This window comes from Marmota monax, unplaced genomic scaffold (assembly GCF_021218885.2).
Source record: "Marmota monax isolate L192 unplaced genomic scaffold, Marmota_monax_Labrador192_F-V1.1 WCK01_AAM20220418_F8-fsc00024, whole genome shotgun sequence".
Taxonomy (NCBI): Eukaryota; Metazoa; Chordata; class Mammalia; order Rodentia; family Sciuridae; genus Marmota; species Marmota monax.
Genome location: NW_026695224.1, coordinates 29,271,140 through 29,289,230, shown reverse-complemented (window position 1 = coordinate 29,289,230; position 18,091 = coordinate 29,271,140). Strand labels below are relative to the sequence as shown.

Genomic DNA, 18,091 nt, shown 5'->3' with positions numbered 1-18,091 from the left:
ACGGGAGAGAGGAGAAAAGGAAAAAAAAAAACTAAAAAAATAAAAAGAGCCAGGCAGAAGAGGAGGAGAGAAGCATGAAGTGTTAACTCCCCAGTGCCAAGGCCCGCGCCGCCGGACAGCCGCCCGCCGCGCCTTCAGCCCCGAGCGGCCGCCGCGCGCGCCCCGCCTGCAGCCCGGCCGGCTAGGCGAGCCCTCCTTATGCAAAGCGAGCAGCGGAGCGACGAGCGGGGGACGCCGCGCACCGGGCCGGGCTCCTCCGGCTTTGCAGCCGCAGCCACCACCGCAGCCCGCGGAGGACCTTCCCGAGCCTGAAGCCGCCGGCTCGGCGCGCACGGAGGCGAGCAGGCGAGGAGGGGCCGGGGCGAGCGAGCCAGCACATTGGCGTGAGCAGGGGGAGGGAGGGCGGGCGCGGGGGGCGCGGGCAGGGCGGGGGGTGTGTGCGCGCTCGGAGGTTTCGGGCCAGCCACCGCCGCTCGAGCTAGAAGCGCCCCAGCCCGGCAAGCTGGCTCACCCGCTGGCCACCCAGCACAGCCCGCTGGCCCCTCTCCTGCAGCCCATCTGGCGGAGCGGCGGCGGCGGCGGCGGCGGCAGGAGAATGGCATCAGAACTGGCAATGAGCAACTCCGACCTGCCCACCAGTCCCCTGGCCATGGAATATGTTAATGACTTCGATCTGATGAAGTTTGAAGTGAAAAAGGAACCGGTGGAGACCGACCGCATCATCAGCCAGTGCGGCCGTCTCATCGCCGGGGGCTCGCTGTCCTCCACCCCCATGAGCACGCCGTGCAGCTCAGTGCCCCCTTCCCCCAGCTTCTCGGCGCCCAGCCCGGGCTCGGGCAGTGAGCAGAAGGCGCACCTGGAAGACTACTACTGGATGACCGGCTATCCGCAGCAGCTGAACCCCGAGGCGCTGGGCTTCAGCCCCGAGGACGCGGTCGAGGCGCTCATCAGCAACAGCCACCAGCTCCAGGGCGGCTTCGATGGCTACGCGCGCGGGGCGCAGCAGCTGGCCGCGGCGGCCGGGGCCGGAGCCGGTGCCTCCCTGGGCGGCAGCGGCGAGGAGATGGGCCCCGCCGCCGCCGTGGTGTCCGCCGTGATCGCTGCGGCCGCTGCGCAGAGCGGCGCCGGCCCGCACTACCACCACCACCACCACCACGCCGCCGGCCACCACCACCACCCGACGGCCGGCGCGCCCGGCGCCGCGGGCAGCGCATCCGCCTCGGCTGGCGGCACGGGCGGCGCGGGCGGCGGTGGCCCGGCCAGCGCCGGGGGTGGCGGCGGCGGCGGCGGTGGCGGCGGGGGCGCGGCGGGGGCGGGGGGCGCCCTGCACCCGCACCACGCTGCCGGCGGCCTGCACTTCGACGACCGCTTCTCAGACGAGCAGCTGGTGACCATGTCCGTGCGCGAGCTGAACCGGCAGCTGCGCGGGGTCAGCAAGGAGGAGGTGATCCGGCTGAAGCAGAAGAGGCGGACCCTGAAAAACCGCGGCTATGCCCAGTCCTGCCGCTTCAAGAGGGTGCAGCAGAGACACGTCCTGGAGTCCGAGAAGAACCAGCTGCTGCAGCAAGTCGACCACCTCAAGCAGGAGATCTCCAGGCTGGTGCGCGAGAGGGACGCGTACAAGGAGAAATACGAGAAGTTGGTGAGCAGCGGCTTCCGAGAAAACGGCTCCAGCAGCGACAACCCGTCCTCTCCCGAGTTTTTCATGTGAGTCTGACACGCGATCCCAGCTAGCCACCTTGATAAGTGCTCCGTGGGGGTCCGGCTCGGGTGTGGGCTTGCTAGTTGCAGAGCCACGCTTGCCACCACCTCGCCCCCTCCCCTACCGAGATCACCCCCCTTGATCCCTGCACACACACACACACACACACACACACACACAACACTGCTCAGAGTTTGTGGTGGTGGCGACTGTTTTAAATTGGGGAGGGAATAGGTGTTTGGCTCTTGGATTGCCAATCTGAAATTCCCCCATAACTTGCTAGCTTTTTTTTAACACCCCCCCCCAGACTTGCACAATGTTCAAAGATCCCAGCAGAGTTCTCCATGTGAAACATTGCTCACCTTTGAAGCCCGCATCATTCGCATAGTATTTTTTTTTTCTTCAGTTCATGAGCTGGTGTTCATTTTCTGTGTGTGTGTGTGTGTGTTTAATTTTGTTTGGATTTTTTTTCTTAATTTTAATTTTTGGAGCTTGCTGTGTTGCCCAACCTCCACCCTCACCCCTCTCCACCCATCTTCTCCTCTGAGATAAAAGAAAAAAAAAAGCAAAGTTTTTTTTTCCTCCTCCTGAGTTCTTCATGTGAGATTGAGCTTGCAAAGAAAAAAAAATGTGAAATGTTATAGACTTGCAGCGTGCTGAGTTCCATCGGGGGTTTTTAGCATTGTTATGCTAAAATAGAGGAAAAATAACCTCATGAACCTGCCACAATCAAGCCTGCATCAACCTGGGTGTGACTTGTGAGTTTTGGCCTTATGATGCCAAACCTGAGTGTTTAGTCTGCCATTAAAAAAACAAAACAAACAAACAAACAAAAAACTCATTCTCATCTCATGCATTATTATGCTTGCTACTTTGTCTTAGCAACAATGAACTATAACTGTTTCAAAGACTTTATGGAAAAAGAGACAATATATTAATAAAAAAAAAACCTGCATGCTGGACATGTATGGTATAATTATTTTTTTCTTTTTTTTTTTCCTTTGGCTTGGAAATGGACATTCGAAGACTTAGAGCATGGCATTCATACTTTTGTTTTATTGCCTCATGACTTTTTTGAGTTCAGAACAAAAAAGTGCAACCCTAGAGCCTTCTTCCCATGAAAGTTTGCATCTGCTCCAGCTTTGAGTTACTCAGAACTTCAGCCTCCCATTGTAATGCACTGAAGGCATTCCTTGTCAAGATACCAGAATGGGTTCCCAATTGATCATGGCAAACATTAAGAAACACTTATTAATGTTTTCTTTTTCATAAGAATTATGCCTCCCCCCTTTGGGGACTTAAATTGTGCTGTTGCCGAAAGCAGTCTAAAATTTATTTTTTAAAAAAAGAAATCTGCCCCATTATTTTTGGTTTGTTTTATTTTTATTATTATTATTATTTCTTTATTTTTGGCTTTTGGTCATTGTCAAATGTGGAATGCTATGGGTTTCTAGTATATAATTTAATTCTAGTTTTTATAATCTGTTAGCCCAGTTAAAATGTATGCTACAGATAAAGGAATGTTATAGATAAATTTGAAAGAGTTAGGTCTGTGTAGCTGTAGATTTTTTAAAAGATTGATGCACTAAATTGTTTACTGTTGTGATGTTAAGGGGGGTAGAGTTTGCAAGGGGACTGTTTAAAAAAAGTAGCTTATACAGCATGTGCTTGCAACTTAAATATAAGTTGGGTATGTGTAGTTTTTGCTATACCACTGACTGTATTGAAAACCAAAGTATTAAAAGGGGAAATACCCCTGTTTATATCTGTAGGGGAATTTTACATTCAAAATGTATGTTTTTTTTTTTTTCAAAATTAAAGTATTTGGGACTGAATTGCACTAAGATATAACCTGCAAGCATATAATACAAAAAAAATGCAAAACTGTTTAGAACGCTAATAAAATTTATGCAGTTATAAAAATGGCATTACTGCACAGTTTTAAGATGATGCAGATTTTTTTACAGTTGTATTGTGGTGCAGAACTGGATTTTCTGTAACTTAAGAAAAAAATCCACAGTTTTAAAGGCAATAATCAGTAAATGTTATTTTCAGGGACTGACATCCTGTCTTTAAAAAAAAAAATGAAAAGTAAATCTTACCACAATAAATATAAAAAAATCTTGTCAGTTACTTTTCTTTTACATATTTTGCTGTGCAAAATTGTTTTATATCTTGAGTTACTAACTAACCATGCGTGATGTTCCTATGTGCTTTCCTTTCATTTTCAATTCTGGTTATATCAAGAGAAAGAATAATCTACAATAATAAACTGCATTTTTTTTTTGATTCTGTACTCAGTTTCTTAGTGTACAGTTTAACTGGGCCCAACAATCTCATAAGAAATATAAAATGCATCTTTCTCTCCAGAGGAAGGATAAGTAGGAAGAACAGGGAGACAGTCATTCAGGGTGAAGTTATAGGCTGTGCTTGAGGCAAGGGAGCTGGCCCCATAGAATAATTAATCATATTTAATATAGACGTAAATTATGACCTATATTTTGTTTTTGACCTCAAGTTTTCAGTTTTTAAATGAGTTGAACTATCATAGTCCTTTGGTGGGAAAAAAAATTAAAGAAAGAAGGAAAAGAAAAGAAAAGAAAAAAAAAAGGTAGAGTCGGCTTTGGCTTTCTGAATCCAGAAGCAAAGCCCTCTAAGAGAAAGTGAATCTGGCAAGTCGGCCTATCAGAGATGGCTTGGGCACAGATGCGTCTAATGGTAAAGATAAATAATTCTTGTCTTTTGGCTGAAATTGATTATTTTTCCTTCTTTCCTTATACACCATGACTTTCTTGTTAGCGAGGCCTGATGAGATTGGACATCAACACTTGGGACAAATCAAAGTTGTTTGTTTTGTTTTGCTTTTTTTTTTTTTTTTTAACTTTTAAAGATCATTTATCTGAAATAGGAAAAAAAACTACCCCTTACTTATATAACTCCCAGTTCATATCTGATTTAAACTGTGTTATCAAATCGTATTTCACTGTAACTCTTCAGTGGAGAGCCTCCACTTAGACAAGCTGGTAATGATTTCATATCACATTAGCTCCAGAAATATAAATAGAAAATAATGCCTTCGTTGAAAGGAGGCTCTACTTTAATTTATTGGTATTTATCCCAAACAGACTGTGTATGGGGGCTAGCTTGAAGATTATTTGGGAAGATTTTGGCTACCCCTCACTAGTAGAACTCCTAAGCGTTGACCTATTTTAAATTGACACAAATCCATGCAACTAATGTTACAAATTCAGGCGGCCTGCACTCTTGGTCAACTTCCCCTAGAAACTAACAGAATGTTAGACAAAGGGGCACTGTTTAAAAAATATAGCCAAACATGATGACTTTTGTTTTATTTAGTTTTCAATTCTTAAAAAGAAAAAAAAAAGAAAAAGATAATATTGCAACTCCGAATGAAGGCCTTATGTTGAAGAAAACAGGTTGTGCTTGGCGCTGGCTGGCTGGTGAGTGCTGGCCTCTCTCACCATGGGGCTTCCTCTTTTTCATAGAACACGAAGACAGTGCTTACTCTCCACATTTTTACCTTCCTTTCTGTGCCAGTTTGGATTCGGTTCCTGAATCCACACTTAATTGTGCCTAACAAAAGTCTTCATAGCAAAGCTACCCTCGTGTGCTGGGAGTTAGCTCTCCTCGACTTGGGAGATTTTTGTTCCTCACGCTCCCTCTGAAGATGCAGAAACATGTCACTTTTATGAAAAAGCTCAGCATCCGATGGGAGATGTTAGGCAAACACATTCTCAAGACAAGAATGACATTCAGGACACACTTGGTGCAGTTCTTTCATGAAGAGTGAGACCTGGTTTGGGAGAAAAATATACATAGTTCTGCAATACTTAAGGAATTTGATAGAAATCTATAAAGCAGATTCAGTATAAGTCTGTTTGGGCTCCCAGACATTAGAAAATGAAAGGAGTGCTGGCTTTAAGAGCAGGTTAACTCAGAGTGAAAGGCATTTGGGGAGGTAATGATTACTAAAAACTTTGAAAGATAGTGAGAGGAAAACACAAATTTTTTTTTTTTAAATAAAGAGCTCCTAAATCCTGCCTAGGTGCCCGTCATTACAAATAAGTTTCTAAATTTAAAAAAAGAAAAGAAAGAGAAATCATATAAGGAAATCCAAACTTTTCCCTTTACGCTACATTTGAGTTTTTGTCTAAATAGTGTTAAAATTCCTTTCATTCCAATTACAGAACTGAGTCCACTTGCAAGTTGGGGACATCAGTGGGATACACCACATTTTGGAAGCCCCAGCAATATATATTTACCACTATGTTCACAAAATGAAATTTATGTGAGAGCTGTACATTTATATATATATACACACACACACACACACACACACACACACACATATTGTTAATTTGTGGTTTTGGAGAACACCTTACTCCTGACTTTTATCATTTATCTGAAATAGGAAAAAAGAAAATCTCCTTTTTAAAGAAAAATTATATTAGAGGAGAAGGTTGTTAAAAGTATGACCTTCTCACTAATTAAGAATTAACTACGCCTCTTGTCTGAGGGTCTCAGGCACAGACCCTTGGAAAGGGCACGCATGCTTTTCGATTTATGATGCACACAACTGAACAGGTGTGATTGTTTTAAAACCTGGAATATTAGTTTTTAAAATGCACTGAAATTACCAATGTGTATATGTACATGTAGATGAAGAAAAGTTTGCCAAGGGGGCAACAGCTAACATTTTAAAATCATGCAGACCGTGCACATTCTAAACAGCAAATTTTCATGCTACATCGTTTCCCTGGCAGAGAAGTTTCCTAAGAAGAAAAATACACATATTTGACTCCCCTCTCCAAACAAATGCCACCTCGGGCAGATGCATTGGAGGAGCAGGGCACCTGGTTCTCTCATGGGCCCTGGATCGCATCATATGTACTGTGATGACAAATGCATTCATTTACCAGAGCTGTAAATGAAAGCAACGTGTGGCCAAATACAAACTTAGCAGACACCCTCTGTGTGCTTTCTCGTTCCTCCCTTTCTGTTCCCCAATACTCACAAAATTCACCACCTTTTAATTTCCCTGGCTTTTTTGCATGTTTCCTTTTTCAAAAATCATCTCATCATTTTTTACAATGTATCTGACACATTTTGGCATCAAATAGGCAGAGTCCTCCTTCTGCCCAGCAGATAAATCTGCTATGTAGACCTCATTTCCTCCCTGTCTCAACTCCATAACCACCTGGGCCTCCTTTCAATGTATACTCCCTGGATGGGAAATCTCTATTTATTACTGAACACATGGTGATAACGCACCAATCTTTTCTCCCTCGGACCCTTACCTTAGCAGCATCAATTCGAGATTCTTCTGTTCTTAAATAGGTCCTCCCCTCGCCAAACCACTAGCTTTACTGCTGCAAACAGTGAGGGGAAAAGGGTAGATGGTGGCCACCCTCATGAGCGTGGTGCCTACCTGTCTCAGTAGCCACATTCCCAGCATTTCCTCGTCTAAATAACTGAAGTTGCTTAGGATGTATTCAGAAGCTCTTAGTACAGTATACGGGGAAGCTTTTGGTCAAGGCAAACTGTCTTCCATATTCACAATGTCTTGGCTGATATAATGTAGTCCTGAAGTATCCTGGGTCAATCAATATATTTAAAAGTCTGATATGTCCACGGATATATTTTTCGGGGGGTGGGTACTGGTAGTTAAAGACTAACTGAGATAGAATGGAAGACAAAAATACACATGAGTGACAGACAATCTTCAGCCTTTTGACGGCTGAAGAACACACTTTCCAGCTCTGGGGCCTGAGCTCTACTAATAAACCTTCAGTAAGAGGGATAGGAAGTCAACCTGGCCAGCTTTGGATTGTTGATTTGCAAGGCTCCCTACTGTGATTCGCTTTCCTTTGATTTAAAAAAAGAAATGATTTAGCCCTTTTCTTGGAAGAAAGGTTAGTTTTTTTAGTTTTGTTTTGCTTTTTGTTTGGGGGACTTTTTAAAGGAAAATTTTCTTTTGCAGGATTAGGCTGTCACTGCCACCAATTCATATTATTCCTCAGGATGCTGAAGGAATATTCTGTGGTCTGTGCATTCCTTCATGTTGTGAGGAAAATAAGAGAAAGCCTGAGGTTTGTTTTCACTCTCCACCCTTCCTCAATCCCGAAGATTTCTCAAGTGAGGGCAGGGGTATAAGTGGCCAGAAGAGAGGTGGCCCAGGGTCTGGCCATCCCAATCAGGATTTGTTTGTTTTTGCATTTGTTTAAAAACAGAGCCTTAACCCACCTTCCCCATGACATTGCTTTTTCTCACTTTTGATATAAATCTTCAAAATCCACACATCAAACAGCCCCAGAAAAGGAGAATTCTCTGCAGGCATTGCTCCGCCCCAGCTCCTGAACAAACCCAGCACTGTGTGGCAGTTTTTCAGTAACAGGGGTAGGAGACATGGGGAGAGAATTTCAGTCTCCCAGGCTGTCTCATGATTGTTGGGGCATGAAGAAGTACGGTCCTGCCACAAATTGGGAGCATCTTTATCCTTTAGAGAGGAACAAAACAAAACAACCAAACAAATGTGAACAAATCAAATGGCTCCTCACCAAGGCATAGCCAAGTCTTGGTTCCTGTTCCCTGCACCATCTGTAGAAAGTGATAAAGGAGGGAAGCAGGAGAAAGCAGGCCTTTGAAGGCAGGAGTCCTGGAAAAAGAGAGCCCCTGTGAATTCCACTCGTTCAGGAGCCAAAGTCAGAGCCAATATACATGGAAGCCTGATAGAAGCAAGGCTTGACTGTCCATTTCTTAAAAAAATATACACACCTATGTTCCCTTGTAGAAAACAATTTTGGGAACCAAACCCAAATAGAGCGCTTGAAGGAAATCACTACTGTCTTCACTTCTGGGCATTTATAAATGCACCAGTCTGTGACTCGATGGTGGTACTATGTTGGCCTAGTCAGACGTACTATGCCAATATTTGTATAGTCCCTGCACTGGGTTTTATGACATCATGACAGTTTTTTTTTTATTGTTTAAATTTGAAAGCCCTCTGGGTGTTTTGCATAATTCTGCCTTGGCGACCAAGGCTGAGATAGAAAGCACACATCAACAGCACACCGAAATCAGATCTATGAATTTGCATCAGAGTTGGACAGTTTTAAGAAACTCCCAAAACATTTCCACAGAGGCTCTGATCGGAATGCAGCTTCTTACTCAAATCAAAATCATCTACGGAGCACCTCTTCACTTATTCCGCACAAGCCATTTTCTTTGCCTTCTTTTTTTTTTTGTTAAATAACAATTTTTCTCTATAATTAGGATTTTGGATTGCAAAATCGCATTCCTCCCTTCTGCGTAGATTCAGCTTGGATCTTTAGCTACGATTAGAAAAGGGTGTTAATTCAAGAAAGGAGGAAGAGGGAGAGGTGGTGTCAGCCAGAGATTTGGGGAAAAGAGGGGGCGGAGAGGAAATGGTTCTCAGTGTTCACCCCACTCCTCAGGCTGCCCCTACCTCCAGCCCACGCACCCGGGATTTCACTTCTGACTTTCTCTAGTCTAAATATTCTGATTCTCAATATTGCCTGTTTCCAAGTTAAGATTCCAAAAACCAGTTTTTCCTTGTGATTGGTTCTTTTAGTGATGGAACAGAAGAGGCCAGGAAACCTCACAGAACTAGGCAGGGAAGAGGGAAAACCTCTGTCCTCAGATTCTCCCCACAGCGATGGTTGTAAAGGAAGCCCTGGCGCCTGAAAAGACGTGACAAGGGTACAGATTCTTCTCTTGCAACCAATATTTGCCCTGGTTGGGTGTGACCACATCCCCGTTTGGAGGCCTGTAGAAGTGGGTTTCTGACCTCCTTTGGGGGACTCACCAGAAAAGACACAGGCCTGAGGCCTCCAGGACCGTAGGCTGCCTCAAACTAGGCCCAGGGAGAGGAGGAGAGGAAGGGGCCCAGTGTGCAGGGGTCCGGGAGAGTATTGCTGACAGAGGCCAACCTTGGCTTATGACCCCCAATAGCCAGGGCTCAGCTCAGGTCATTCTCAGGGTCCCCTCCTCTGGTCAGGAAGGATCTGTTTACAGGGTGACTGATAAGCTGCTGACAGGCCCTGAGCTTCCCACAGATTGATAAAAACAGTGAGGTCCCTAGCTCTGGGGTTTGGGCCCTGTTCTATCCCGGTATTCTCCTCATGATTTTCAACACCATCCATGCCTGGTCACTCAAGGCCATAAGAGGGCTTAAGGGGCACTGACCTCAGGCCAGGAAGCAGTCACCAAAGTTGAGGCCTTGCGCCACATAAGTCCCTCCTGCCACAATTTAAATGCAGACAAAGGCAGGGGTGGGGAGATGTCTGGGGAGCTGCTGAGAGAATGGCTGGCTGAGGTTGGGTTCCAGAATGTGAAACTCAGGTCTTAAAGGCTGGGGTGAAAGGAAAGTCACAAGGATGCTGAGATTAAGGGCCCTGCCAGTTTCTGCGCACACCCCCACGCCACAGCGTCCTCCCCGCCCCAGGTCCTTTGTACACCTGCTTCACAGGGCCCAGTCGCCCTAAACATTGCTGCCCGGAGCTCCATGGCCTGAGCTGAGCAGGGGCTTGTGCCCTGGCCTCCCTCTGGAGTCTTCTGACGGGTGCGCAGCAGGTGCGCACGGACTGGAGCCAGGATGACAGGCCAGGGCAGGCAACTGCCTGAGGTCACCAGGAAGTCCCTCAGGGCCGGCCCCAGCTCCAGGCCCAAGGCGGAGCCCAGGGTTGCTGGTGCGCACTGGTCGCTGCAGGCAGCTAGGGCCCCGCCAAGACACCCAAGGCGCAGCCAGGCGCGGGAGGCAGGAACGGGGCCCCACCCAGCCCCCTCGGGGCCCGCGCCGCTCCCAGGGGGCTCGGGTCTCCAGTGGAATTTGGCTTACAGTTTCCCGGAGGACTTGCCCTGGCCTCTGCCGGGCAGCCGGGCTTGCAGATCTACCCGCCTTTCCGCACTCCTAGGTGGGCGCATGGAAGGAGGGAGCTGGAGTCTGCGCTGAAGGCTCTGCCCTTCACCTGGAGACCCCCGCCCCACCCGCGAGCTCCCGGGAACCTTCTGTAAATAAGATCATTGGTTCCAGATCATTTGATTTTTTACTCATTAATTTTCTGGCCCATTTTCCAGATCTGTCCCCCTCTTTTTCTCCCCTTTGGTTAGAGACAGAAGCAGGAGGGAAAAGAGAAAGAGGGACATCTAGAGAGCAAGTTTAAAAGTCCTCCTGGAAATGGCGATATGGTCTGGGTTACCCGTGGTGTATATACAAAGCCAGCCACGCAAACTTTATTAGGATTCTTCCACCAGGGCCAGGAATAGGCTCCAGACATTTCCCAGGCATGCAGAAGCTGTGTCCGGAGGACAAACTTTGAAACTCCTAATTTCAAGAAGGATCTTTTTTACATAGGCCCTCTTTCTCATAGGGAGCTTGTGTCAGGGGTTGAACTAAGAAAGTCTCATGGCGTCTTCATACATACATCTCCTTTTCCCTCTCTCTTTCCCTTTTTCTTAGAGAAGGATTTATTAATGAGCAGATAAATATTTTGAAACTAAAACAGTGATGTATGCATCTGAAACACTTTTACAGGGCCAGATTTTAAAAAAAAATCCTTTGTGATAGCACAGGAGAAAAAAAAAATATCTGGGGTAATCATTTTGAGATAGAATTTATTAAAAGGGGATATTTGTTTCCTTCCATTTTCAGGCAATGAAGGAAACGTCTTCTTTCATCTGCCATTTATTTATTTATTTAATCTATGAACCCCTTTAAAGTGCCTTTGCAGCGGGGGAAAGTTATTAACAGACAAACTTGCAGTTTCTACTTTTGAAGCTAACTAAAGTGATCACAGGGCAGAGTTAATGGGTCTACTCTGTTCCTTGGTAGACATAAGAACTTGGTCTGAATTCTGTCTTACTCAGAACAACCTTCCCATGTGGGTCAGCTCCCTCCACCAGACTTTCCATAACTTGGAGGGTGTGGAGACCCAGGAGACGTTTTTCAGGGTACGCTGTCTGTGTTAATTCACTACACTTCTGAAACCTCCCTTGCATTATCAGTACACACTCTTAAGCTATTTAAAAAATATTCTTCCATGGTTAGTGTAGGAGGCTCAGTGCTGTCAGACATCTGGCTTAGATTACACCATCGTGGTCCAGCTTGAAAAATCTCCTCTCACTCCCAGGCGAGACCCCCTTGCCCTCATCACCCTTCCCCAGTGACCGATCTGGGCAAAGGTACTGAGAACAGAGAAACCACATGGCTTTTGGACTCTGTTCAGGTGTGCAAACAGAACTCCCCCCTCCACCCCCCCATTCTGGCTTTTGAAAGTAAATGCCTTGATAACTGGATGGGTTCCCCAGGTAGCAGGAGAGTAGAGGTCATCTTGAGGAAAGTGACACCAATGATCTAAAAAGGACATCTACTTTATGAGATTTCAGGCAAGAAGCCAAATATTGCATTTAATGAGGCTGATTCTTTTTCTCCAAAAATAACGGAGACTATCAATGATATGGTCAGGAAGGAGAAGGGGGCATTTTGCAAGACTCTGTTCAATTATTGCTTTGTAATATTTTTCTAAAATTGAAAAATGCCTCACAAGTATATGATCTCATGTAAATATTCCTTGCCGGAGCTTAACAGATGTTTGCAATGCCCCAGAGGAACGACAGCAATGTTCTCTCCAAAATTTCTTAAGCTTTTAAACTCTATTCACTTGTATTTCTGAAAGAATCTGTTGTTTCTGGAGATCTTTAAGAAAGCATCTTAATTGGAAAGTTTATATAGTCATTGTTTTAGAGGTTAAGTATTTGAACTTCAAATGGAGACCAATTTACTTTACCGATACACTTTTGAATTTTGTAATTTCTGTATATGTCTTGTTTCTTTTTGACCCCCCTTTTCAAAGAAATAATATGTTTGATGAAAGATTAATACATGAAAAAGAATTTGTACCTTAAGGCTCTAAAAGCATTTGTACCATGAAATAGGAATGCAGGCACATAATGTATTGGGGACAGTTCTGGCAGATATCTAGGGTCAGTTTTGTTACCCAAGCATTTTAGGGCATTGTCTTACTGTTTAGGGAAAGAGCATTTGAAAGAATCAAGACAGTTACAGTGAGTGACAAATTTTGGTGAAGAAAGACCATGTGTTCAGTTACAACTGCCTGCAGACAGCATGTGGATGGACATAGTCTATCTGTTCACACCAATTGTAAGGTACTCCAAATAAAATACAGGGGATTAAAGAAAAATAACTGACTATCCTTGTTGGAAAAAAATTAGATTGACTTACTAGTTTATTGTAGCTATTATACACAGATTTGCTGTAACTGTGTTGAATTTTTAAATTAGATTTTAAATATATTTTGACAGTCTGAATTTGTATAGTGGGACTAACTATAGGAAGCAATGACAGGTCTGCTTTGTTATTAAACTGCTGTCTGGAAAATATTGGGCTCTGTACAGTAAATGATCATTATTTTGCCACTTACATTAGTACAGCTAATGGCAATAAGGGTTTTTTGAACCATAGAAAGCTAACTACTTTGAATTACTGTGTTTTGTTATTCATTGTGAAGCAAAATGTCTTTTTTTTTTTTTTAAGCAACCTCATTTTGGTATCACTGTTCTAAGTACTCCCTGCTAGGAATTTAAACAGAGAAGTGGTTAATAAATAAAGGGGTAGTATCTAAATGGTTCTATTTGTTAAGAGAACGTTTGCAGTTAAGGTCGGCAGTGTTAGCAGGACAGAGCAGAGCAACAGAGGAGCGGGTAGAAAATGGAAGAGAATGTGGCCTAGTTCACTGCCTGCCAAAGCTGGACCGGGGGTCCTCTAAGGGATGGGCCATCAGCAATCGCTTGTGAATGAGAAGCCCATCAGAAATGATTGAATCCTTCCCACATGGAACCCAGAATCTCTTGGGTCCCTTTGAACTGCAAACAGCTTCAGGACTGACCCAGACTGCAAGGCCGGTGGGTTCAGGCTCCCAGTGGGGGAGCCAGAGTTCAGAGGCAGCCACCAGCAGTCTAGGCCACCCCCTTCCATGCCAACCCCTCCTCTGATCTGACTGGGCTGAGGCCACCAGGCAGAAGCAAGTGGAACTAAATCAATCTTCTTTTGGTCCAACTCTGCCCTTTTCATAGTTACGCTGCCATTAACATACTGTCCTTGAAACATTCTTCATGGTTATTAATTACCCTTTGTTTATTTTAATATATTTGCTAAATCAGGTACCCAAGGGAGTCCTCTACATCAGTGATGTGAAAAGTCCAGTTGCCTGAAGTCAAAGAGGTACATCTTGATTTTTGATTTGCATGCGCTTGTGTTAGTGAGTTTGCCGTGAGAGGAGAAATTAGCCAGCAAGCAGGGAATGCTGCTCATTCTTTGGGTGTGAAAAGTTCCCGTTTGGAATAGTTTTAGTATTTAGGTTTCACATGCACCCTACAACGTGATACTAGATGCAGCAGAGGAGTCATAGAAGCAATGTGTGTGAGAACCAGCATGCATTCATTGTCTGTATTTATTTCATTACATCGATGTCACTTACAGAGTAATTCAGTCTAAGTAGATCTCAGATCTTTGGCTTGATCCCACATAGTGTGTTGACACTGCAAAAGGTGAATGTCAGGCCATTTGGATGAATCCATGCAACTGGCATTCATTGCCCTTGGGTAGTTCTACCTGGGCCTAACAAATATTCCAAATTTAGAGTTGCTTATAATTTGGTCCAGACTCACATTTGGAAAATTTAATATAATTTCAAAGCACAGTGTGGCCTTCCTTCTGCATCCAAATGTGTCTCTGGAACAACTCCCCACTTCAATTGGAGACAGAAGGGGAGGGGAGGAGACAAGTGGGAAACAGAAATCTGATTTTCATCTACTAAAAAAAAAATGAAATTGAGCTATTTAAATGGGTTTTCAATTACAAGTATCCCAGCATGAATTTAATTATAAACCCTCTTCATTTGGAGAGGTAGACTAACACCGTCACACCAATAATTATTTAGTGTCGTAGTTCTATGTATTCTTGTTACCTCTCATTGGCTAATGGCACAGAGTTTTTTTTTTATTATTGAAATTTTTGCTTGCTGAGAAATTTGCATGAAATACATTTTTTTTTTCTTTTTGGTTCCTAGTGGAAACTGAGGGGGGCAAAAGTCACACTGTCAAATTGCTACTCTTTGCAAAAGAGGCACTTTAAAGATCTGGCAAATGGAGAGCTTTGGAAAAACAGAACTCATTTCTTCTCTCTATTCAAAAATAGTATCTGATTACTTACTACTACATGCTGCTATGATGAGAGTCTCGCTGAATAACTGGATTGTGAATGTGAAATATTGTTTCATTGCTAACCTTATATGAAATTAACATTTTCTTTAATAGTTTCCATACATGGATTTTAATTCCATGTATACCTTTGAGGTTTACTGATGTGTCTGTGTGAGCGCATGCAGTTCCAATACTTTATTCCTCTCTTGTTCTCATCTTTCTAATTGCAATTTGAAAATGGCCGGTTCAATATGATGATCTAGGACTACAAAGCCACTGTGCAGGCTTTGTGACGTTGAAACCATCCGTTTTGAACAAAGAGTTAATGAACTTTAAAAGCAAGGTTCACACTGGTCCTGACCCTCCTGGTAATATTTCATATAAGGTTACTGGTGGGAGAGAAATCAAATTTCAGCTGTGAACATGATTGACAGGAGAGAGCAAGGAAGAGAAAAGAAGAGAAAGGCATTTGGTCATATGGGGAATTTGGGGATGAGGAAGACAATTCCTTGAAGTTCCTCTGTGATATTAGATATTATAAGCTGATATATGAAAAGTTCAATACTTGGTCCTCTTGGGGGAGTTACTTAGTTTATTTTCAGAAAGTCACTTTGGTTAAGGGATTTCAGGAGTGAAAACCAAAAAATGGTGAACCACTAGGTTTTCTTCTCTTTGGCTAATTCCTACCATGTTCAGGTTTGTGACTTATTTCCAGCAGTTTTCTAGGCTAAGGTCTGAAAATTAAATCACAAGCCATTAGGGGAGCCGTTTAATTACCTTTCATTTATTCTCAGAAACACGGTCCAGATTATATAATGGTTCGTGGACATATTACAAAATATTCATCCCAAGTGGTATCGCAAAAAAAGATGAAATTTTCCTTTTTGGTAGCATCCCTTGATCCTGACTAACATTTTTCCATGAACGCCTGGTGCAGCCTAACATATGCAAATCGACCCCGATGATGCATGGTGTATCAAGACTGCGCTTTCTGGAGGAGGTCTTCTAACCCGAGATGCACACTCCACCCTTCTTGTCCACCTTTCACCCAGTATGGCCCACTTGATGGAAAGTGTTTATAGGTAGCATCGCTGCTAACTGAGGTGCGATTGTTGCCATGGAAACATGTAAGGACACTGTGTGACCCTCACATTCAGGGTGGTTCTTGGATGAGCCTCGGACTCTGTCTGCAAGTTTGAATCTTCACAAGGAGATGCCCTACAGCCCATGACTTGCACCGAGCTGGAAAGCAGGTCTTCCAAATGTGCTCTTGTGTGCTAGGTGCTGAAACCCCAGTTGGGAAGGGGGTGATAGATCTTAGCCAGCTCAGGTCTGTGTTCTGCCCATTTCAGATGTTCCTGACCTTGGCTCAGACCCCTCTGGATGCAGCCGAGCCTTGCAGAGCTGCCTTGAGGAAGGCAGGCGTGATACAAACAGGGGAGAGGCCTGCTGTGGCTTTGCATTCACTTATAGGGAATGCTGATGGGACCCGTAGAAACAGCATGTCCTCGGTTCCAACGTACCCATCAATTGTTTCTCTAGTCTTATGGCTTGGACATGTTTTACCCTGACCGTACTTATGTCAATGGTAGGAATTCAAAAGGCTGTCAAATGTGAGGAAGGCATTGCTGTCTTGTGAGTGTGGATAAACTAAACCACAACAGAACAAAACCAGCCCAAGTGCTCAGAAACCTCGTTTCTATTTTGCTTACTCTTCTTTCTGTGTTGCCCATAATCTTTCAGAAATAAAATGCAAAATCCTGATGCCCAGTGTTGATGGGGTGTCTCAGCACACCATGTGTGACTATTTAGTTCAAATGTAAAAGTAAAGAGACCTTAAGCTGGTGTCCCTGGCGGGAAAGGCTGGTCTTGGCCCTGTCCTCACTGAAGCCTTCTCAGGGCTTCTACATACTTAGTTCTCAGAATTAAACTCACTCACCCACAACCAGAGCAGGAGCATGCTATCTTGCTGGGAGATCTGCAATGGGACCCACCTATCACAAACTCCATGATAGAACTCAAGCATGTTGCATCAGGGTGTCTATCTAACAAAATCAAGGGGAGCACTTCTGTTTAAGGTATTTCATTGTTCAGACTTCCCCTGACTGCTTTTGTTGTTGTTGTTAGTTTATTTCTCTCGTGCCTTTCTGTATCAGCCACCGCACTCCCTTTACATAGTCTGGCTAACGTCTTCCATTCTCCAGACACTGGCCCACGACCGAGCTGATTCAATCAATTAATTATAGCAGAAGAACTGGTCTAATGATGCCACACGAACGTGTATTATTTTCAGCCAACTCTGGTATACTGTTAGCGGGGTGGACTTAAAGAAATGTGATGGATTTGGGGGGAAGAAAGGAAGAAGGAATTTCTACACGAGTGCAGGACTCATTACTTAAAACAATGATGCTTCTGTAAAAAGCTTTCCTTCTAAAAGCACGCCGTGCACTCCGTCACCTGCCAAAAGCTCAGATTTACTGCTGCTGTTCGCAGACGCCAGTGTTGAAACTCCCTTCACCTGCAGCTTGCTGAGTCTCTCACTTCCTCACTCCAAAAAATTGCTGTCAAGTTGTTGTTTTGTGTCTGCATTTTTTTTTTTTTTTTGCTTTTCCTGGCACCTCATGAAATTATCAGCAATAAATGAGCTAAGCACCAGGGTTGAGGGTTTTGTTTGTTTGTTTGTTTTTGCTTTCCATTTTGTAATATTTGGAAAATGCCAGGACGAGGGAAACCCAGGGGGAAAATTCAGTGTGCCTCTCTAGCATCTACAGGAAATGTAATAAAGCTATTAGCACTTAGATCCTCGCAGATGGGAACTAGACTGCCCCCAGTGGGGGAGGGCAGGGCCCAGTTTCAGGTGCTCCATGGGAAAAATCAAACCGGCTGTGGGATTTACAGTTCTCCTCAATGGGGACAAGATGGCCACTGAGCAGTCACCTCAGGTGTAAGCTGCTGGAAGACATTCTCACCTGATTAGGAATCCAGGGCACATCTTATGACACAGTCACTGGTAAGGTGAGGCAGACACGTCCAAAAACAGAGGCAGAGGGAGCTGTTGGTAGGAATTGCCAGCATCTTCTATTAATGCGGTCATTCCCATGCAGCCAGTGACGATTTCGAGTCATTTCA

At 44.5% G+C, this 18,091-nt stretch overlaps 1 protein-coding gene across 9 annotated transcripts in view; it reads left to right on the top strand.

The window, feature by feature from the left end:
• Positions 1–349: 349 nt before the first annotated feature.
• Maf (MAF bZIP transcription factor) overlaps positions 350–18,091 on the top strand; it is a 309,968-nt gene continuing 292,226 nt past the window's right edge. For 5 of the 9 annotated variants that reach the window (XM_046435193.2, XM_046435196.2, XM_046435194.2 and 2 more), the window contains exons 1-2: positions 350–1,707; positions 13,922–13,982. In XM_046435193.2, coding sequence (XP_046291149.1) covers positions 596–1,707; positions 13,922–13,955 — 1,146 coding nt within the window. In that variant the 5' untranslated portion in view covers positions 350–595 and the 3' untranslated portion in view covers positions 13,956–13,982. Of the gene's footprint in view, positions 1,708–5,910; positions 6,005–13,921; positions 13,983–15,899; positions 15,917–18,091 lie in introns of those variants that run through there. The other 4 variants (XM_046435198.2, XM_046435190.2, XM_046435195.2 and 1 more) reach the window with 3 other exon arrangements.